The sequence below is a fragment of the Protomyctophum bolini genome (genome assembly GCF_963924005.1).
Source record: "Protomyctophum bolini genome assembly, contig: SCAFFOLD_87, whole genome shotgun sequence".
Lineage (NCBI taxonomy): Eukaryota > Metazoa > Chordata > Actinopteri > Myctophiformes > Myctophidae > Protomyctophum > Protomyctophum bolini.
Window position 1 is genome coordinate 71,138 of NW_027665530.1, and position 19,719 is coordinate 90,856.

At 44.5% G+C, this 19,719-nt stretch overlaps 1 protein-coding gene across 1 annotated transcript; it reads left to right on the forward strand.

Moving 5' to 3' along the window:
• Positions 1-751: 751 nt before the first annotated feature.
• LOC308312252 (kelch domain-containing protein 3-like) lies at positions 752-13,449 on the forward strand (the record flags this gene model as incomplete). The annotated part of the gene is made up of 4 exons (XM_080794630.1): positions 752-1,769; positions 8,153-8,344; positions 9,830-9,945; positions 13,348-13,449. The coding sequence occupies 4 exons, from the start codon at positions 752-754 to the stop codon at positions 13,447-13,449; spliced, it is 1,428 nt and encodes a 475-aa protein (XP_080650756.1).
• Between the last annotated feature and the right edge of the window lie 6,270 nt (positions 13,450-19,719).

The following is a 19,719-nucleotide window of genomic DNA, read 5'->3' on the forward strand; positions in this document are numbered from 1 at the left end:
TACATATAAAAACTACAGGTATTTTGTCTATAATTTCAGTTAGTTTTGAGGACACACAATACAGTTTCAGTTTAGTTATCGTTTTTTTATTTTTATTTTTTATTAGTTTCAGTTAACTACATTTTTTTTTTAAATTCTAGATTTAGTTTTTAGTTAGTTTTAGTTAACTATTATAACCTTGGTGTGTGTGTGTGTGTGTGTGTGTGTGTGTGTAGGTCCGTATGGGCAGCACCATGGAGCTGTCGGGCCTCCAGAGGTTTCGTCCCAGAACCCTACGGCCTGGAGGACGACCAGTGCAGCATGGGTTACCATGAGCCCGACTGTGGGATGGGACCGCCCATCCACTACAGCACCGTGCCCCGGAACCACCACGCCTTCCTCCACGGACCCCCGGCGCCGGACCGGGTAAGACCAGACCCCCCCCCCTCCCCCCCCCGGGGAACATAATTTAGCCGTTTCAAAAATAGCAGATCTACAAGCTCGTAGCGCGCGGTCTGCTATTTTTGTGGTTTTGTAAATGAATGCCCCACCCAGATATTATGTCTGTCTCCCTTTTATGCCCATATATGGAGTTCTTTGTAAGGCATGCCCAAATAGGGAGTATATTAGATCATAAAGGACCAGGAGGACTCGACCAGAACCATTTAGATCATAAAGGACCAGGAGGACTCGACCAGAACCATTTAGATCATAAAGGACCAGGAGGACTCGACCAGAACCATTTAGATCCAAGCTGGTGTCGCCGTGAGAAATGTTTAAGTCATTGCAGCATCTGGAAGCAAAGGAAGGGAGATGCAAGCACGCGGCCGTGGCAGTAGGGGGCGCCATGTTCTCCTTTGGAGGAGTCCAGGAAGGCGAAGGTGCGATCATGGATTTGCGCATCTTGGACACGGCGGCTTCGTCCTGGAAGGAGCCCAAAGCGTCGGCCTCGGAGAGCAGCGCTCCCTCCAGGCGCGACAGTCACACGGCCGTGCTCATCGGAAACACCGTCTACCTCTGGGGAGGCTTCAAAGCAGACTCGCTGCGCTGGTGTAATGAATTGTATGCATTTGACGTCGACGAACACACCTGGTCCGTGCCCGCCAACCAGAAGGGGTACCTTCCGGAGGCGATGGAGGGCCATTCGGCCTGCGCTTTGGGCAACGTCATGTATATCTATGGGTTGCACACCCGCAACATCGGGTTCAGGAGGGACAAGTTCTCCTGTGGAATGTACAAGTTGGACACCGCCTCCATGGTCTGGTCTTCACTCAGCCCCGAAGGAGGCGAAAGACTGTCGGTTTATCACTCCGCCACCGTCATTGGGACGCGGATGTTTGTGTTCGGGGGCCGAACCACCGACTCTCGAATGGTGTACGACGAAAAACTGAACGCCGACGACGACGACGACGACACTTGGGGCCACTACGATGACATCAGAGAGTTTGACACGACGACCGACAGCTGGGTGCAGCCGCCGGCGGCCGGCAGCGGTTCTGGCGGGACGCCTCGTCCGAAAGGGCGCGAGGGCCACTCGGCCTTCGCCCACGACGGAGAACTGTATATATTCGGTGGCTGCGGCGCGTTTGAGATCACGTCGTTAAACGATTTGTGGAGATTCGACGTGCGTGACTCCTCCTGGCACCAGATTCTGCTCAAGGGGGAAGCGCCGTCCCCGAGACATGGGATGTGCTCCTGCACCGTGGAGTCTCGTGTCTTCCTGTCGGGAGGAGCCGAAGGTCCAGAAGACAGTGACTTGGGAACAGAAGAGGTGTACAGCCTGTACTTGAGTTAGTGCACGACGCGCACAGAAGCGTGACATGCGGTCACATCGCAGTGACCGCACTTCATTCCACCATCACAATTGAGACATTGTCCATGTTGGAGCTGTGTAAAGAGTTCCAAGTTTTTTGCAGAATAATAAAGGGCCTTTCAAACTGTTGAAGAGGGGGCGCAACAACAACAACAGCGTAAAAAAAATAAAAAGCTAAACTGAATCCAGGTCTGGTGAGTCGCGGGCGTGTGCACGAAACGAGCATGCACGCAAGAAAACAATGACGGGACCGCGCTCACGTAAATACGCGTGCGTTGTCGCACCGCGCAAAAACGCAGTTCTCGTTGAAAATGAACTATAGGCACGTTATATCGCTTCACGTTTGAAAGGCCCTTATGACTGAGCAGCATGTAGCTAGGTGTAATGTTAGAGACCACAGAAGTTCTGTGGTCTCTAACATTACACCTAGCTACATGTTTGGGCATTTATTTCATATTTACATGTCTTCTGTGGTCTCTAACATTACACCTAGCGTTACATGTTTTTGTTTAGGCATTTATTTCATATTTAAATGTCTTCTGTGGTGTCTAACATTACACCTAGCTACATGTTTGGGCATTTATTTCATATTTACATATTTACATTTCAGCTCTGACACTTTAATTCAGACATGCTCTAGTATGTGAAGAGTCTGCCTGTGATATTAACTCATTTTGGGGAAAACATGAAAAAACGTTTTTCTCCTCTGGTGAAAAGCTGTAATTTGCACGATGGCAAACGGTGGATTTTTATGAAACAAATGTCACCAGATTTAACTGAGACGTTAAATCTGGTCACATTTGTTTCATAAAAATCCACCGTAGACATGTTGTTATGAGCTACTTTCTGTCAAGACATTCTGTGCAGGTGTTTCTTTTTCCAAATGTTGGAGTTTGGAAGCGCGTAAGTAAGTCACTGAATGAATGGGGAGTCAATGGAGGGTATTGCAACTCTAGATTCATCACATTATTAAAACAATCTAGTGTTGCAAATTGCGGCTAGGCTAATTCTAGTACTCTAGTACACAACCAAATATAAGCAGGCATAAATAACCCTGAAGCATGTCGCTGATACAGTCGAACCCTACAGTAAGAAGAGATGTTAAATATATTGATTTTTTAAAGAGTATTTATATAAATTAATAATTTACATTTGGGGGATATCTTTCACAATAATGAATAAAACATGTTCTAGACATTCTAATGATCACAAAAAACATGTATTACAATTATTGTACCTACTTTTATTAGGGTAAAGGTCAAAAGTCTTAGGTTAAAAGAAATTCAAAATCGCACAGTCCAGACATTTTTTATTTGTGTGAATTTCAGCCTCTGTGGGGGGTATTTATATGCAAATATCATGACCAATGGCATTGCAATGAACATCACTGATGACGTGTAGGTGAAAAAAAAAAGATTTAGTAATTAATTAGAATAGAATTGTTGCTAAAAAGCAACGCTGGGTCTTAGAGGTTTAAAACACCAAAAGGGGTTCCTGTCCAGAATGGATTAAGCCTTGGCTTCCATAATAAACCATAACGGTCTTGGATATTTTCATAAAAGCAAAGCTAAAAAAGCCGTTTAAACCCTTTAATTAAACTGGTTGGCTGTATGTAGAACAGCTGGAACATAGATTTAGACCCATAATATTGTATAAATATCGCAATTGACATTTTCTTCTAATCGTTTAGTACAGTGGTTCCCAAAGTGGGGTCCTTGAGGGAGTTCCAGGGGGTGTCTGAGTTAAATTAACTTTGATTTCACAACATAAATTGGGGGTCCCAGAGATAGAAATGCCTTTAAATGGGGGTATGTACTGTAGACTCATATGCAGGTCAAACTGGGGGTCCTTGAAATGAAACGGGTTGAGAATCACTGCTAGAGCCGTAAAAACTTCTCTTATGGGGGTCCCTGGCATATCTCTTCAAGTGGGGGTCCTCAGGCTAATTAGTGTCACTTTTGGGGGTCCTTGACTTGAAAAATTTTGGGAACCTCTGGTTTAGTAAACAAGAGTAAAGTCCCAAACACAGCTCGGGGACTTTTCTTTTGGTGAGATTTGTTTCGGGACTTTGGGCCTAACAACACTTATCTTCCCACCACCCACACCCGTTCTTATTCTCCTTTCATCCAGGGCTGTGAGCTGTCCCAAGGTCAACACGTCAGGAAGCTGGCCACTCGATGGAGAACAGTTGCTGTGGATGGAGGAGAGGAGAGGAGAGGAGAGGAGAGGAGAGGAGAGGAGAGGAGAGGAGAGGAGAACATGGCGAGCAGGAGAGAAGAAAAGCCTTCAATAGATCCAGTATGAGTCATTTTACACTATGCTGAACATAGCTGATTGTGACATGTTGTGAGCTTGTAGATCAGCTCATTGTGACGTGTTGTGAGCTTGTAGATCAGCTCATTGTGACGTGTTGTGAGCTTGTAGATCAGCTCATTGTGACACGTTGTGAGCTTGTAGATCAGCTCATTGTGACACGTTGTGAGCTTGTAGATCAGCTCATTGTGACACGTTGTGAGCTTGTAGATCAGCTCACTGTGACACGTTGTGAGCTTCTAGTCGGCTTCTTTCAGCAAGTGTAAAATCAGTCATTACGACGGCATCAAGGCCCGCCAAAACACATTTTAGTCAACTGTAGATTTAGTCGACTAAAATCTTATGACATTCAGTCGACTAAAACTAGACTAACACTAAGACATTCCAGGGCACTAAAATGTGACTAAAACTAAAATAGAAAAGACTATGACTGAAACTAAAATAGAAATTTGCTGCCAAAAACAACACTGCTCACTGTTCCACATTAAATTATGTCTCGTTCATAAGCAAGAAACAAAAGTAGCAAAATGATTGTAATGCAATAAATGCATTGTCTGTTTTGAGAATAGAAAATAGAATAATAATATTATTCTATTTCACTTGTAATGTATGGCCTATATTCTATGTCCTATATTATATAGAATAATATAATAGAATATAGAAAATATGCATATATACAAGTAAATGTCCTGAATTCAAAAATCCCGCAGCCATTTGGGTCCATTTTGTTCCAATTGTACACTCTCAGAGTTACAGACCCATAAGGGTCCATTTGGTTCCATTTGTACACTCAGAGTTACAGACCTGTTAGGGTCCATTTGGTTCCATTTGTACACTCAGAGTTACAGACCTGTTAGGGTCCATTTGGTTCCATTTGTACACTCAGAGTTACAGACCTGTTAGGGTCCATTTGGTTCCATTTGTACACTCAGAGTTACAGACCTGTTAGGGTCCATTTGGTTCCATTTGTACACTCAGAGTTACAGACCTGTAAGGGTCCATTTGGTACCTCTGAAATGTAGTGGATTATAAGCAAAAGTAGTAGTGGTCATTTTAAATTTCATATTATTTTCCGGGACACACTCAAATTCAAATTCAAATGAGCTTTATTGGCAATGAGAAAACATAGGTTTACTGTACATTGTTTACGTCAAAATACAATAAAAACAGTTGAAAATGTGTAAAGTATATACAGTGTTCTAACGGAATACAGCTCTTTTTTTTTTACGAAACAAAACAAATGGCAGCATTTCTTTGTAGTCACTTTGGGCCAAATAGCAGCATTTTGTCTCAGGCCTTTTTAAATGGTATACAGGAGAAAAGAAAAACAACCCCTCTGAACATGAATTGAACATGGTGGACCCTCTTGTAAACCAGTGTAATGCTTTATGGTGTCGTCCACTCACAGTTAACAGTCTTTGTGTCGAGTTGTGCTTGAAATGTAATTCTGCAAACTGTTAATAATTACTTCAGTCAATCATGTGGGGTCCGGGGACACCCAGGGGTCCTTGAGGGAGTTCCAGGGGGTCCCCAGCTAAATGATAGTTTGGAACCAAATGGTTCTGTAACTCTGAGAGTGTACAGATGCATTTGTACACTCAGAGTTAAATTAGCATTGATTTTACAATATAAATTGGGGGTCCCAGAGATAGAAATGCCATTAAAAAATGGCATGCATGTCAAACAGGGGGTCCTTGACATTGTCCACAGACTAATTAGTGTAATTTTGGGGGTCCTGGACATGAAAAAGACTGGGAACCACTGGATTACACACAGCACACACCATTGTGTTGCATTCATCTCCAACACAAGGGCGACATCTAGTGGCGTGCTCCGCCCCCTGCACACACCCTGGCAGCAACTGTCAGTTTGATTGATTCCAGGCTTCCAGCTGGTCACTAATTGTTACCGCGGGGCCTCGTTGTTTGTGTGTTTGTTTGAGCGGCAGAATGCGGCAAGTCACGGCATATAGTTTATTTTGGTGTTTTCCTGAAGTTGTGCTTAAGTTATTTTCTTCTAATGAAAAGGAAGCAGAGCTGAATGCGTTTTTATGGCAGAATGAAGTAAAATGCGGTAAAAAGCAGAAGAATTCATGGAGCGGACAGTGACTTAATGTCGTCCAGGTAAACAAAGCTGCTAATGCTAATGCTAATGCTAGCGGCCGGGCCGGTCTCTGAAGTGAAGAGACCCCCGGACCGCTGGCTATTTGGGGGTCTTTGACGTGAAAAGGTTTGTGAACCAGTGGTTTACAAACCTTTTCACGTCAAGGACCCCCAAATTGACGCTTATTTATTATCTCCGCGGACCCCCATTTGAAAAGATATGCCAGGGACCCCCCATGAGAGGGGGCTAGCAGTGATTCTCAACCCGGGCCCAAGCTGTGCATATCCACGGCTTCCCAAGCCGTCAGTGGCGTCAAACTCCGCGGGTGCTCAGGCAAAATAATAATACCAATAATATATACCTTAAAATATATAGGCTACTCTAAGCTAAGGTACCCACTGTCGTTAGAGGAACCTTCCGCCACTGACCCGTTTGACATGCATTAGTCATACGGACCCCCATTTAGTGACATTTATATCTGGGAAAATCAATGTTAATTTAACTCTTGAGAGTGTAGGCTACGAACTACGAACGGGTCCATTTGGTTCCATGTGTTACACTCAGAGTTACAGACCCATAAGGGTCCATTTGGTTCCATGTACTCTCAGTCACAGACCCATAAGGGTCCATGTGTTACACTCTCAGAGTTAGACCCATTTGGTTCCATGTGTTACACTCTCAGAGTTAGACCCATAAGGGTCCATTTGGTTCCATGTGTTACACTCTGAGTTAGACCCATAAGGGTCCATTTGGTTCCATGTGTTACACTCTCAGAGTTACAGACCCATAAGGGTCCAGTTGGTTCCTATAATTATTACCATTCAGCTGTTGGGGACCCCCTGGAACTCCCTCAAGGACCCCTGGTTTGGGAACCACGTGGTCTAAAGTAAACAACAATGTTGAAGAAATGTTTAAATAAAATAAAATAAATCTGTTCTTTAATGGGGGTCTATTTTGGGGGTGACATGAAAAAGTTTGGGAACCACTTCTATAAAAGGGGGCAGGTATTTATGAGAATGTATTCTTCTTCCTGGGTGTATCAGATAGGTATGAAAGACATATGAATTATGAAAGACAAATGAATTGTTATCTATTATGATTTGTACTGTATTGTGATACACTGCGGAGAAAAGAAAAATGAACATGAACATAAAATAGCAGATGTACAAGCTCTCAGTGCAGTACAAAGTGATGCACTGTGAGCTTATAGATCTGTTTGTCTTTGCTAACTAGCCTGCAATGTGCAACACTAGGTTATTGTTTTAACCCATTTTGAACGGGAACCCATTTGGTGTCAGCATCATGTTATGCTTTAGCTATTGAAAAATAGCAGATCTACAAGCTCATAGCGCGCCACCGAGTGGCGCGCTACGAGCTTGTAGGTCTGCTATTTTAGAAAAATCGAAGAACGACTGACAATCCATCAGAATGGATTAATAATGGGATGAATCTAGAGTTGCAACACCCTCCACTGACATCCTATAAGCATCCAAAATGCATTTCCGACCTGCTTGCAAATTGCGGCTATGGTTCGTCTACCTTAACCCATTCAGACCTACAGTAAGTTTGCTTCTACAAATGCCTTCTAAATCCTTACAGTTTTCTGAAAAACCCATGTTTCTATGTCAGTCGTTCTCAAACATTTTCATGTCAAGGAGCCCCAACATTATATGTAATTGGCCGCCGACCCCCATCTGAAAACATGTTGTTCCAGGGACTCCCCGGAATCAAAGATTTGAGTTAAAAACGTTTCGCTGTGAAACAATATATTCAAACATTTGGGCCACATTTTCACGATTTTTCTAAAAATAGCAGACCTATACAAGCTTTGTAGATCTGCTATTTTTCAACAGCTAAAGTACAACATAATGCTTTAAAACACCAAAAGGGGTTAAAAAAGCCCTGTTTGGTCTCAAACCCACCTGACACAGTTCTCCTCTGCAGAGAACGCCCGTCAGAAGCAGGAGGGCGTGGTCAGCAGCTCCGTGGTGTATTTCACGGAGGACGGGCCGGCGCTGCCCGCCTCGGACCCTCAGCCCCTGAAGCTGCGTCGCATCCTGAACCTCAGCCCCTTCACGGTCACGGACCACACCCCCATGGAGACCGTGGTGGACATCTTCAGGATGCTGGGCCTCCGTCAGTGTCTGGTCACCCGGAGCGGGTGAGTGACCAATCACAGCTAAGCATAACATCACATCATACATTTATTTAGCCCCTTTTGGTGTTAGCATTATGTTATGCTTTAGCTATTGAAGAATAGCAGATCTACAAGCTCATAGCACGGCACCGAGTGGCGCGCTACGAGCTTGTAGGTCTGCTATTTTTGAAAATGAACGACTGACATAGAAAGTTAGAAACAGCTTTTTTCAGAAAACTGTTAGAATCTGATCTCAGGTCAGAATGGTAAACTGTCAGGATGTAGAAGACATTCATAGAATCTGATCTCAGGTCAAAATGGGTTAAATAGCACATTTAAAAACAATTCTCATTCTACCAAAGTTCTTCACAAGGCAGAATATAGTACAGTACAATACAATAGGACAAAGTAATCTGAATAGAATGGAAAGGTGCAAGATCATGCCGGGGATGCAAAGGCTTGTGAATATAAAAATGTTTTAAGTTGTGATTTAAATGACATTAAACTCACCAACACTGCAGCTGTAGGGGAAGCTTGAATTATCCTTTTTTAAATCTGCCAAGCATTTGTGACTAAATTTGACTGAATTGATTTGAGGGAATCATAGCTTCAAATGGACATATTGGTTGTTCAGTTTGACCCACCAGTTTTGGAGATATGGCATATTTACATGTCTTCTGTGGACTCTAACATTACACCTAGCTACATGTCTAAGCATTTATTTCATATTTACATATCTAACATTACACCACCATGTTTGGGCATTTATTTCATAATTACATGTCGATTTCAGCTCTGACACTTATTTCAGCCATGTTCTAGTACAGGGTTGGGCAACTGTGACGATGTGACGATATAGTTCCACACTCACTCCAGAGGGCCACTATAGTTCCACACTCACTCCAGAGGGCCACTATAGTTCCACACTCACTCCAGAGGGCCACTATAGTTCCACACTCACTCCAGAGGGCCGCATTGCATATTACTGTCGTAGCAAAAATTGCCGATCTACAAGCTCAAAACGCGTCGCACTGCGACGCGTTTTGAGCTTGTAGATCTGCTATTTTTGCTTTATTTGAATTGAAATACTGAAAAGTAACCTTTTCATTGATTTTCAAATGGATTTAGTTTTAGTTATGAACTTTATGAACTAAATACAAATTGTACACAAAAATACAATACTACTAATACTAGTCATTTTAAGTATAATTAAAGCAGGTCATGTTTGCATGTTTTGAATTGCAACAGCTGAGATCAATACTATATCAGTATTCTGATATTAACATGTGGGCCGCATTAAGTGAAGGTGGGGGCCGCATGCGGCCCACGGGCCGTCAGTTTCAGTTTTTGAAAGAAATGGTTTCTCCTCTGGTGAAAAGCTGTAGTTTGCACGATGTCAGCCTCAGTTAAATCTGGTCACATTCGTTTAAAAAAAAACCTGTTTGTCCCAAACCCACCTGACACAGTCCTCCTCCTCTCTGCAGAGAACGCCCGTCAGAAGCAGGAGGGCGTGGTCAGCAGCTCCGTGGTGTATTTCACGGAGGACGGGCCGGCGCTGCCCGCCTCGGACCCTCAGCCCCTGAAGCTGGTGAAGGAGCGGGTGAGTCCAATCACAGCTAAGCATAACATCAAATCATACATTTATATAGCCCATTTTGTTAGCATTATGTTATGCTTTAGCTATTGAAAAATAGCTACATTTGTACACTCTTACACTTAACTTTGATTTTACAACATAAATTGGGGGTCCCAGCAGGGCTCGACGCTTAGCATTTTTCCAAGTAGCACGTGTGCGCCTAAGTTGAAAAATCTAGTAGCACACAAATACGAAGTACGATGAAAAATGATGTATTTTTAAGGGGCGCTAGCCCCTCCTATATACAGCCTTTGTCCCCACACATCTCAAAATGAGCCATTGACAATCAACAGAGAAATTACGTCAAAATTCTGCTAAATATGACATAAATTAAACGCCATTGACATTGAAGGGAAAATGTATGTCATATGTAAACGAGCAAATCAGCTAACCAATCACAGGCAACAGGCATTCTGATTGACCAGTATGATATGATATCTGATGATGTATGATGACAAGAGCACCCCTCACTTCACATGGGTGTGATTTTTTTAATGAAGTGATATGAGGTAGGGGTGGAAAATAATGTCACTGGATAATGGAAATATTATATCACTATCTTTTCAGCAATTATCACAAAATAGTGATATTCATCATGATATCATTGTTATGTTTGTTTTCATATAATCTATATAATCAATTTGTTTTATGCTAATACTTTGTAGATAGATCGATAGTAGCTCTGTTCCATACCTCTAATACGTGCAACACATTAGAGCTATGGACCAGAGCTAGATAGATAATATGTTGCTCATGGATGGATAGACAGGCTATCCGTTTTTATCCTGCTGTTCTATCATGTTAGTGTGACATTCAGACAGTGCAGAGGCTGCTCGATGGTGAATTAGTATTGTAACATTCTCCTTGGCTTTGACTGACTGATATTAATACGGTAATCCAGCCAGTTCGGTCATTCGCATTATCATTTATGCTGGGCACACACTTTTGTAAGCAAACGCTAAGCAAGGGTTGTTTTTGATAAACATCAATCCGTCCACTCCATGTGTGTGTGTGTGTGCGCGCGTGCGTGCACGGCTTCACGCTGTTTCACCCGCGTTTGGTTAAAAGTAAGTAAGTAAGTTACGTTTGAACATTACAAACAAACTTTGCAAATAACGTGTCAGGGTCCAAGCAATTCCTTCTGAATCTGTGCTATCATGCTAATGCTATCCCGCTGAGTTCGCTCTGACTTTTTTAGCAAGCAGTGACAGGGAAGAGCACGGAGCAGCAACACAGGGAGGGGCAGGGCGGTGGGAGCAAAGGGACAGATCTTCAAATGAACACCGCATTGAGCCTCGACACGTTGTTGGCTTGTAGCTCTTCTCTTTTTGGCGAACAACACCGCCGTTCAGAAATATAAATGTAGGTATAGAACCGCGACTATAGAATGTGCACTTGCTGTAGACAGAGACTTGTCTTTATCACGATTGAACGGTCAAATCCTGTAGTCGCACCTGTGCTACAAATTTAATTTTACAACTCGCACTGTGATATTTTTAGTCGCAAATGCGAGTACCTAGTCGCACTGTCGAGTCCCTGGGAGATAGAAATGCCATTAAATGGGGGTCTGTACTGTAGACTCATTAAATGGGGGTCTGTACTGTAGACTCATTAAATGGGGGTCTGTACTGTAGACTCATTAAATGGGGGTCTGTACTGTAGACTCATTAAATGGGGGTCTGTACTGTAGACTCATTAAATGGGGGTCTGTACTGTAGACTCATTAAATGGGGGTCTGTACTGTAGACTCATTAAATGGGGGTCTGTACTGTAGACTCATTAAATGGGGGTCTGTACTGTAGACTCATTAAATGGGGGTCTGTACTGTAGACTCATTAAATGGGGGTCTGTACTGTAGACTCATTAAATGGGGGTCTGTACTGTAGACTCATTAAATGGGGGTCTGTACTGTAGACTCATTAAATGGGGGTCTGTACTGTAGACTCATTAAATGGGGGTCTGTACTGTAGACTCATTAAATGGGGGTCTGTACTGTAGACTCATTAAATGGGGGTCTGTACTGTAGACTCATTAAATGGGGGTCTGTACTGTAGACTCATTAAATGGGGGTCTGTACTGTAGACTCATTAAATGGGGGTCTGTACTGTAGACTCATTAAATGGGGGTCTGTACTGTAGACTCATTAAATGGGGGTCTGTACTGTAGACTCATTAAATGGGGGTCTGTACTGTAGACTCATTAAATGGGGGTCTGTACTGTAGACTCATTAAATGGGGGTCTGTACTGTAGACTCATTAAATGGGGGTCTGTACTGTAGACTCATATGCAGGTCAAACTGGGGGTCCTTGCAGGTGGTGGTATAAAAGAGTCCAGTGTGAAAAGGGTGCCATTTCCTCTTAACACCTTTTTTGATTTGACATTCAACCTGGGGTTCTCTTAGACTAAGAGTGACGTTAACTCCATAGACGCATACAAAACAGAAAAAGCAAAAAAGAAATAAGAAGTTTACTTGTTTTTTAATCCTTTTTTGTATTTGTTTTTTTTTCTTTTAAAGGAAAATAATGGCTGGTATCCTGGAAGGACAGCGGTACAGGGTGGGAGAGGTTCAGAAGGAGAATTTATACCAGTTACTTTTGGCCCCTGGAACCTTTAGGCGAAGGCCGGAAGGAAGCAGCCTGTAGTCAGAGCTCAATCAGTTGTCTCGGTGGACCGAATGGAAATTGTAGCCCGCCTCTGGTAGGGGCCCCGCCGGCACCCCGTGTGTTTGGGTGGACGCTGCCTGCCGCCTGCGGGCTTGATCAGTTGTCTCGGTGATCATGACAGCAGTATGGTCTTACAGGGCTCCGGCCCGACCTGGTTGGATGTGGCTGTCGGGCGTTTGGGCTTCGGCCCTCGCCCGCCTGTGCTGCATTCTCTCTTTGCCCTGCCCGCGTGGGCTCAAGGCCCCTCAAGCAGTTCCCCGACCCGTGCTCTTTTGGGTGCGGAGCGGGGCTTTCTGCTTCCTCTTGGTGGTATTTCCGAACTTTGCCCGCAAGGGTTGTCGATGGATGCGAGGGGCGCTCTCGTTGCTTGATCCGGCATGCCGTCCATGGATCCGCCTGCCCGCCATGGCGGGTGGGGGACCCATGGGCTTGCGTGGGGGTCGGTGCGGGGGCGTCCGCCTTGTTCGATCGGCAGTTCGCCTCGTTTCGGTCGGGGGGAAGAGCACGGTGTCAACCCGCATGAAGTCCGCATGTTTGCTAGGGTCTTCGGATCGCAGGCAACGTTTGTGGCGCACCCTCTTAGAGGGCAGTGCGGGGACCTAACGTTCACTGCAACCCTTTGGGCTCTGCAGGGGCGCCTTACGCTCGTAACCCGATTCGGGAAAGGCTCCTCCGTTGGGAGGGGAATATACCACCAATCTAGGGCTCCGGTCCGCCCGGGCTGTGCTTGGCCGGCGGGCGTCTGGGCTCCGGCCCTCGCCCGTCGTCGGTACCGCACGGGAACCCGCCTTGTGCGGGTGGGTGACTTCATGTTCACCCGCTTCGGCCGTATGGACCCTCACAACCCCATGCCTGCTCCACCAGAGAGTCCCCGTCAGGGGAAAAGAAGTGGAGCGGGGGTGACTGAGCACGCTGTCGTCCCCTCTGGGCGGACGCCCCCGGCTACGTCGGGGGCGTCTCTCTTAGGGGGCCGATCGAGCCCATGGCGCGCTCGATCAGGGGAAGCCGGACCCTCCTGTCACGAGGGCTCCCGGCCATCCCCCGAGCGTGCTAGATTGTCGTCCGCCGTCCCCCCTGCCCTGGCGGGGGGGATTGGATGTGCCGGCTACCCGTCCCCACCAACCAAACGGAGCCCCCGCGGCATGGAGGCCCTCTGTGAGGACAAGGCCTACGGCCGAGACGCCTAACCTGAGCCCCGGGGCCCCCCGGGGCCCCCCGGGAAGATAGGAAACGAGGTCCACCGGACGAGGAGGAAAGAAAGGCCTTCAAACGGTTCAACAACAGGTGAGCCAAGCCAACGCACGCACGCACACACACACACACACACACACCCACACACGCACGCATGCACGCACACACGCACACACACACACACACACACACACACACACACACACACACACGCTAAAATGGCCAGTTAATTTTAGCTGCTCAGCTAAAATGGCCAGTTCTACAAGCTCACAACGTGTCTCTGTAGATTGGCTAGTTGAACTATATGTTGAAAATATGTTGTTCCAGGGTTCCTGTATTTTTCCATAGCTAAATTATAACAAAATGGGGTTCCTGCCCCAAAATGGGTTAAACATTAGTGTTTTAATAGGACTGTTTATTGTGGCAGAAAATGGACAATGTGAGGAATGTTTGACCTTGAGAAGCAAACGGTGTTCCAAACAGTGGTGGAAAGTAAATAATGACATTTTAATACTGACTTATAGTGTGGGAAATATAGGCCTACTCCACTATTTATTTTAAAACTTAACTACTAGCTATACTTTTGCAGATTTGGATTATTATTACAAAACATGCTAGCCTACATTGTTCATTCACCACTACAGCCATACATTTGAAAATGGCTGATCTACAAGCACACAATCGCACACAATACAATGCGACACACTGTGAGCTTGTATTCTGCATAGCCTACTGTTGGTCATTTTGATGCCAATACCTATTTACTTTTACTCAAGTTGTATAATCAATATAAATATAGATGGGCCTGTCAATCAGAGTCTAGAACCAGACACTGGGTCTTTCACCTGCCATAGATCAGCCTGTCAATCACAGACTGGAATCGGACACAAGGATCGGATCAAGTTTCACGGCATCGTCATAATCGCTTGTTAGTTTGTAAGCTATATAAGCAGCTATAGTTTTGTTGTGTACACTTATTAACCCATTCTGACCGGGAACCCATTTTGGTGTTAGCATCATGTTATGCTTTAGCTATTGAAAAATAGCAGATCTACAAGGTTGGTGGCGCGCTACGAGCTTGTAGGTCTGCTATTTTTTTTTAAATCGAAGAACGACTGACATTTTTAGAATCTGATCTCAGGTCAGAATGGGTTAATCAGACCAGTGTGTGTCCAGTAGAAACCTCGTATGAATCTGATCTCAGGTCAGAATGGGTTAAATATGTCAGTAATTTCTTATATGTTATATATTGATGTTATTTGTCATATCTAGCCTGTGATATTAGTATTAGTGATGCTAATAATATCATTGTGTGGATATTAGTCTCGGCCCTCAGTGTTCCATTTTTATTTTTTCATATTTGAATACTGGGCCCTGATTGGTTAATAACTTTGGGCCTATCTAGAGTTATCAACGTTGTTACAGAACGGTGGCCGTTTTATACACATTCAGGCCGGACATGATTTTAACGATTTTTCAAAAATGGCAGACCTAAGAGTTCACTCGGTGCCGCACTATGAGCTTGTAGATCTGCTATTTATCAATAGCTAAATGATAACATAACATAACACCAAAAGGGGTTCCCGCTCAAAATGGGTGAAATGAAAAAAAATAACAACATATTTGGAACAAAAGGCTCTTCCTATCCTGATAAACTCCATGCGATGATAAACTCCAGGCGGAACACTCGCCCTCCCTCCCTACCTGCGGGGGCAGCGGTGTGCTGACACTGTCTCTGCTGTCTTTTAAAAAGAAGGAATAAAAGGATTTAACCCATTCTGACCGGGCACCCATTTTGGTGTTAGCATCATGTTATGCTTTAGCTATTGAAAAATAGCAGATCTACAAGCTCATATCGCGCCACCGAGTGGCGCGATACGAGCTTGTAGGTCTGCTATTTTTGAAAAATCGAAGAACGACTGACATTTTTCTAGAATCTGATCTCAGGTCAGAATGGATTAATCAGACCAGTGTGTGTCCAGTGGAAACCTCGTATGAATCTGATCTCAGGTCAGAATGGGTTAATAGCCTGAGCTGTGCAGTGTGGGAGACGGGCTGGAAAGAACCAATATGTCAATCTGAAGCCATGATCATCTGCTTTCACATGACATGAAGAAAGAATCCAATGGCTTTACTGTCTGCGTGTCAAGTTTGGTCACATGTTGTTCTAATCTAAATGAAGTTACAGCAGCTTTAGACACAATGCCATCTTGCTCAGTAGAAATATACTCTCATCCCTTCCACACGACATTTACTAAGCAATTACCCTGTTTTAATCACCCTGGTTTAATCACCCTGGTTTAATCACCCTGGTTTAATCACCCATTGTCTCGTCCTCTTGCATGCTGGTTGCTTCTCTGCAGGGCGATTCTGTTTAGGTGAACCCATTAAGACCTGGAACGCATCTGTGTTTTATACTTTAGCTGTTGGAAAACAGCAGATCTGCTAAAAAAAAATAATTGGCGCGCAAATGTGGAGGTGTGTGCCAATCTTTAAATATATATTCTTTCACAGCTAACATTTTTTCAAACAAATCTTTGCTTCTGGGGGGTCCCTGGAACAACATATTTTGATATGGCCGTCTGGCGGCCAAATTCATATCATTCTGTGGGTCCTTGACATGAAATATTTGAGTTTGAGAACCACTGATGTAGGAACAGGGTTTTCAGAAAACTGTCATGATTTACAACAGTGGTTCCCAAACGTTTTCATGCCAGGGACCCCCAAAGGGACCCCCCAGGGACCCCCAAATTGACATGCATTAGTCTACGGACCGCCATTTAATGGCATTTCTACCTACATTTATATTGTAAAATCAATGTAAATGTTTTACTCCGAGAGTGTACAAATGGAACCATACGGACCCGTTGGGGTCTGTTTGGTTCCATTTGTACACTCTCAGAGTTACAGACCCAGAAGGGTCCATTTGGTTACAAACTATCATTTAGCATGGGGACCCCCTGGAACTCCCTCAAGGACCCCTGGGGGGGTTCCCGGACCCCACTTTGGGAACCACTGATTTACAAGACCTGACGTGTCTTCTCTGCTACATGTTGGTTCTAATGGCTTACTGTACGTAAGCGTTGAGCTGGTTGTGTGTGGTTTACTCTGTGATTATGTGACGTTCATGCTGTGGAATCGACTGCTGTGTCCCTGAATCCTGCTGGATTTGGGGAAATCTACAAGGCTGGAACCGATCATCGATTGTTTTTATCAGGATACTGATCTTGTGCATAAAGGGACAAATATAATTATTATTGTGTGTGTGTGTGTGTGTGTGTGTGTGTGTGTGTGTGTGTGTGTGTGTGTGTGTGTGTGTGATGTCATAGGGGTCATTTAATCATTTTCAGTCTAGGGATTTTTTTTGGCTGAAATCTTATGTCTCTCTCTCTCTCTCTCTCTCTCTCTCTACCAGTCTTCCCGCTCCTCCTCCTCCTCCTGTCCTGAACAACAACAGCGGTAACGACAGCGCCCCCTGCAGCCTGTCGGACAGTAGCTTCGTGGCTAACCTCCCCAACGGCTACATGACGGAACTGGCCAATCAGAAACCCCCCCGGAGGCCCCTCCTCCCCGTGGCCACACCTCCACCTCGTCCCCCGCCTCCCCGGCCACCGAGAGGCGACAGGTACTGTTTTAACCCATTCTGGGCGGGAAAATAGCAGATCTACAAGCTCATAGCGTGGCACCGAGTGGCGCGCTCGAAAATTTGAAAATTACCCATTCTGGGCAGAAACCCCTTTTGGTGTTTCAAGCATTATGTTATACTTTAGCTATTGAAAAAATAGCAGATCTACAAGCTCATAGCGCGGCACCACATTTTCACGATTTTTTTAAATAATTCACCGACCTACAAGCTCGTACTCGGTGCCGCGTTGTCACACAAATAATTGTGATGAACGATTACATTTTTTTGCATTAAACGTCGGAAACGTCACAATTTCATATTTCAGTTTTCCTTTTAATGCTGAAGAGAGGCTTGTGTTCACTGTTAGTAAGAAAGCAACCATACCAATACTGTAGGTGGCATTCACGCCATAATGCTTTTAAAACTTTTTTTAATAACTCAAATTATAATTTCAACATAGATCTACAAGCTCATAGCGCGCCACCGAGTGGCACGCTACAAGCTTGTAGGTCTGCTATTTTTGGAAAAATCGAAGAACGACTGATATTTTTTTAATCTGATCTCAGGTCAGAACGGGTTAATCAGACCAGTGTGTGTCCAGTGGAAACCTCGTATGGATCTGATCTCAGGTGAATGGGTTCATTTTGTTAATCCACCTCCTCCCAATATCAGCGGGTGTACTGAAGTATGGTTCTGAATCCAACCCAAGGGTTCCTGCTAAATTGTCAATTGTTTGATCAAGTGTAACTAAGCAATACTTACTTCCGGTTTGGTCAGTCTTGATTTTTACATCCAGAACAAGCCCATACACCGTAAAGAACTCTTTGAGTTCATCCTCCTTTTCACTTTCAGTGTTCTTTTCGGTAGGGTCTGGGGTGTTAGTGGGCGTAGGGATGCCTCCGATAAACAGTCTGCTTCCCTTCTCTTTATCGATAATTGTATTCCATTCGGTAGCTTCAGAATCCTTCTGCCCGCGAGACAGGACTGCGGATAAGCGCCTGATGATGGAATCATTGATGGAGAGAAACGTGAAGCAGCTTGCCGTTTCCAAAATCATCGATTTACGTATACTGATTAAAAAGTTGTCGGAGATTTCATACGTTTCCTCTGGGTCATATAACCTTCTCTGGCCCAATACGTGTTGAGTAAGGAACACCTTGGTAATATAACCACGTTCATTGTCATACTCAAAGATGATCCTATCCCTGTTAGCTTCCATTTCTGTTATGCTATAGCGACTCCTCACCCAACGCCACAAAACATCATTCTTATTGGCTTCGTTTACACTTTTTACATTAATATTTCCGAGGATGTACAATGTCTTAACAGCAAGCTGATGGGCCTTGTCCACAAACGCATGAATTCCGTAAGGTTTATTACGGTAGTTTCCGTCTTTCATACTTTTTGGGTCAAATATTGCCAGTGGGAGCGATTTGTTCAAATTTTGATCAAACTGAACATTCCATGCAAAAAAGACGATCAGCTGTGGTCGATGGCGCGGCGGTCTGACGTCGGACGATATACCAATGATATCACTCAAGTTATTCAGATGCTTTGAATTTACCGGTAGTGCCATTTTTCAGTGCCAACAGCTTTGTTTGTCTGTCTGTCCGTCCGAGCACGGAATGTGCTGAGCTGATTGGCTGAGACAGAATATGATGATGTATGATGATCAGAGCGACGCTCGCTTCCCCTTCTCCTTCTCCTTCTCTATTAGATTTCAACACGAAGTTTCGGTCGAATCAAATATCTGCTCTTGAGCGCGTCGGCCGTAATCTTCTTCTTTTGTCTCCCAGTATTTGTCTCAGTTCGCAGCCAGCCGGAATCTGCTGCCGGCTCTGCCTTTAATTCCGAATTCCTGGTGATGTCAGTGATGATGTTATCTCTACGTATGAAGAAGACGTCACATTCTGTGCTCAGCCAATCAAATCATCACAAATGTCACACACACACGCACGGCTCCAACAAACTGCAGAGGCCAATGAGGCATCCATTTTCCCCTCTGTTTGTCTGTGACCCTTTTATGCCCATATATGGAGAGCCCTGTATGTGACACCTTCAAGAGCTTTGGAACGTCCACTTCATATTAGGGCATTAGACAGCTCCGTGGTGATGTCATAATATGAATATAAAGTGCTATCACGTTATCACTATAAGGACTCAGTTTGAAGTGAGTTTCCCCAGTAATCTTCAGGAACCAATCCCATTGAGAGCCTTCACTGAGCCACAGTGGTGAGCAAGATTTAACCAACCACGTGG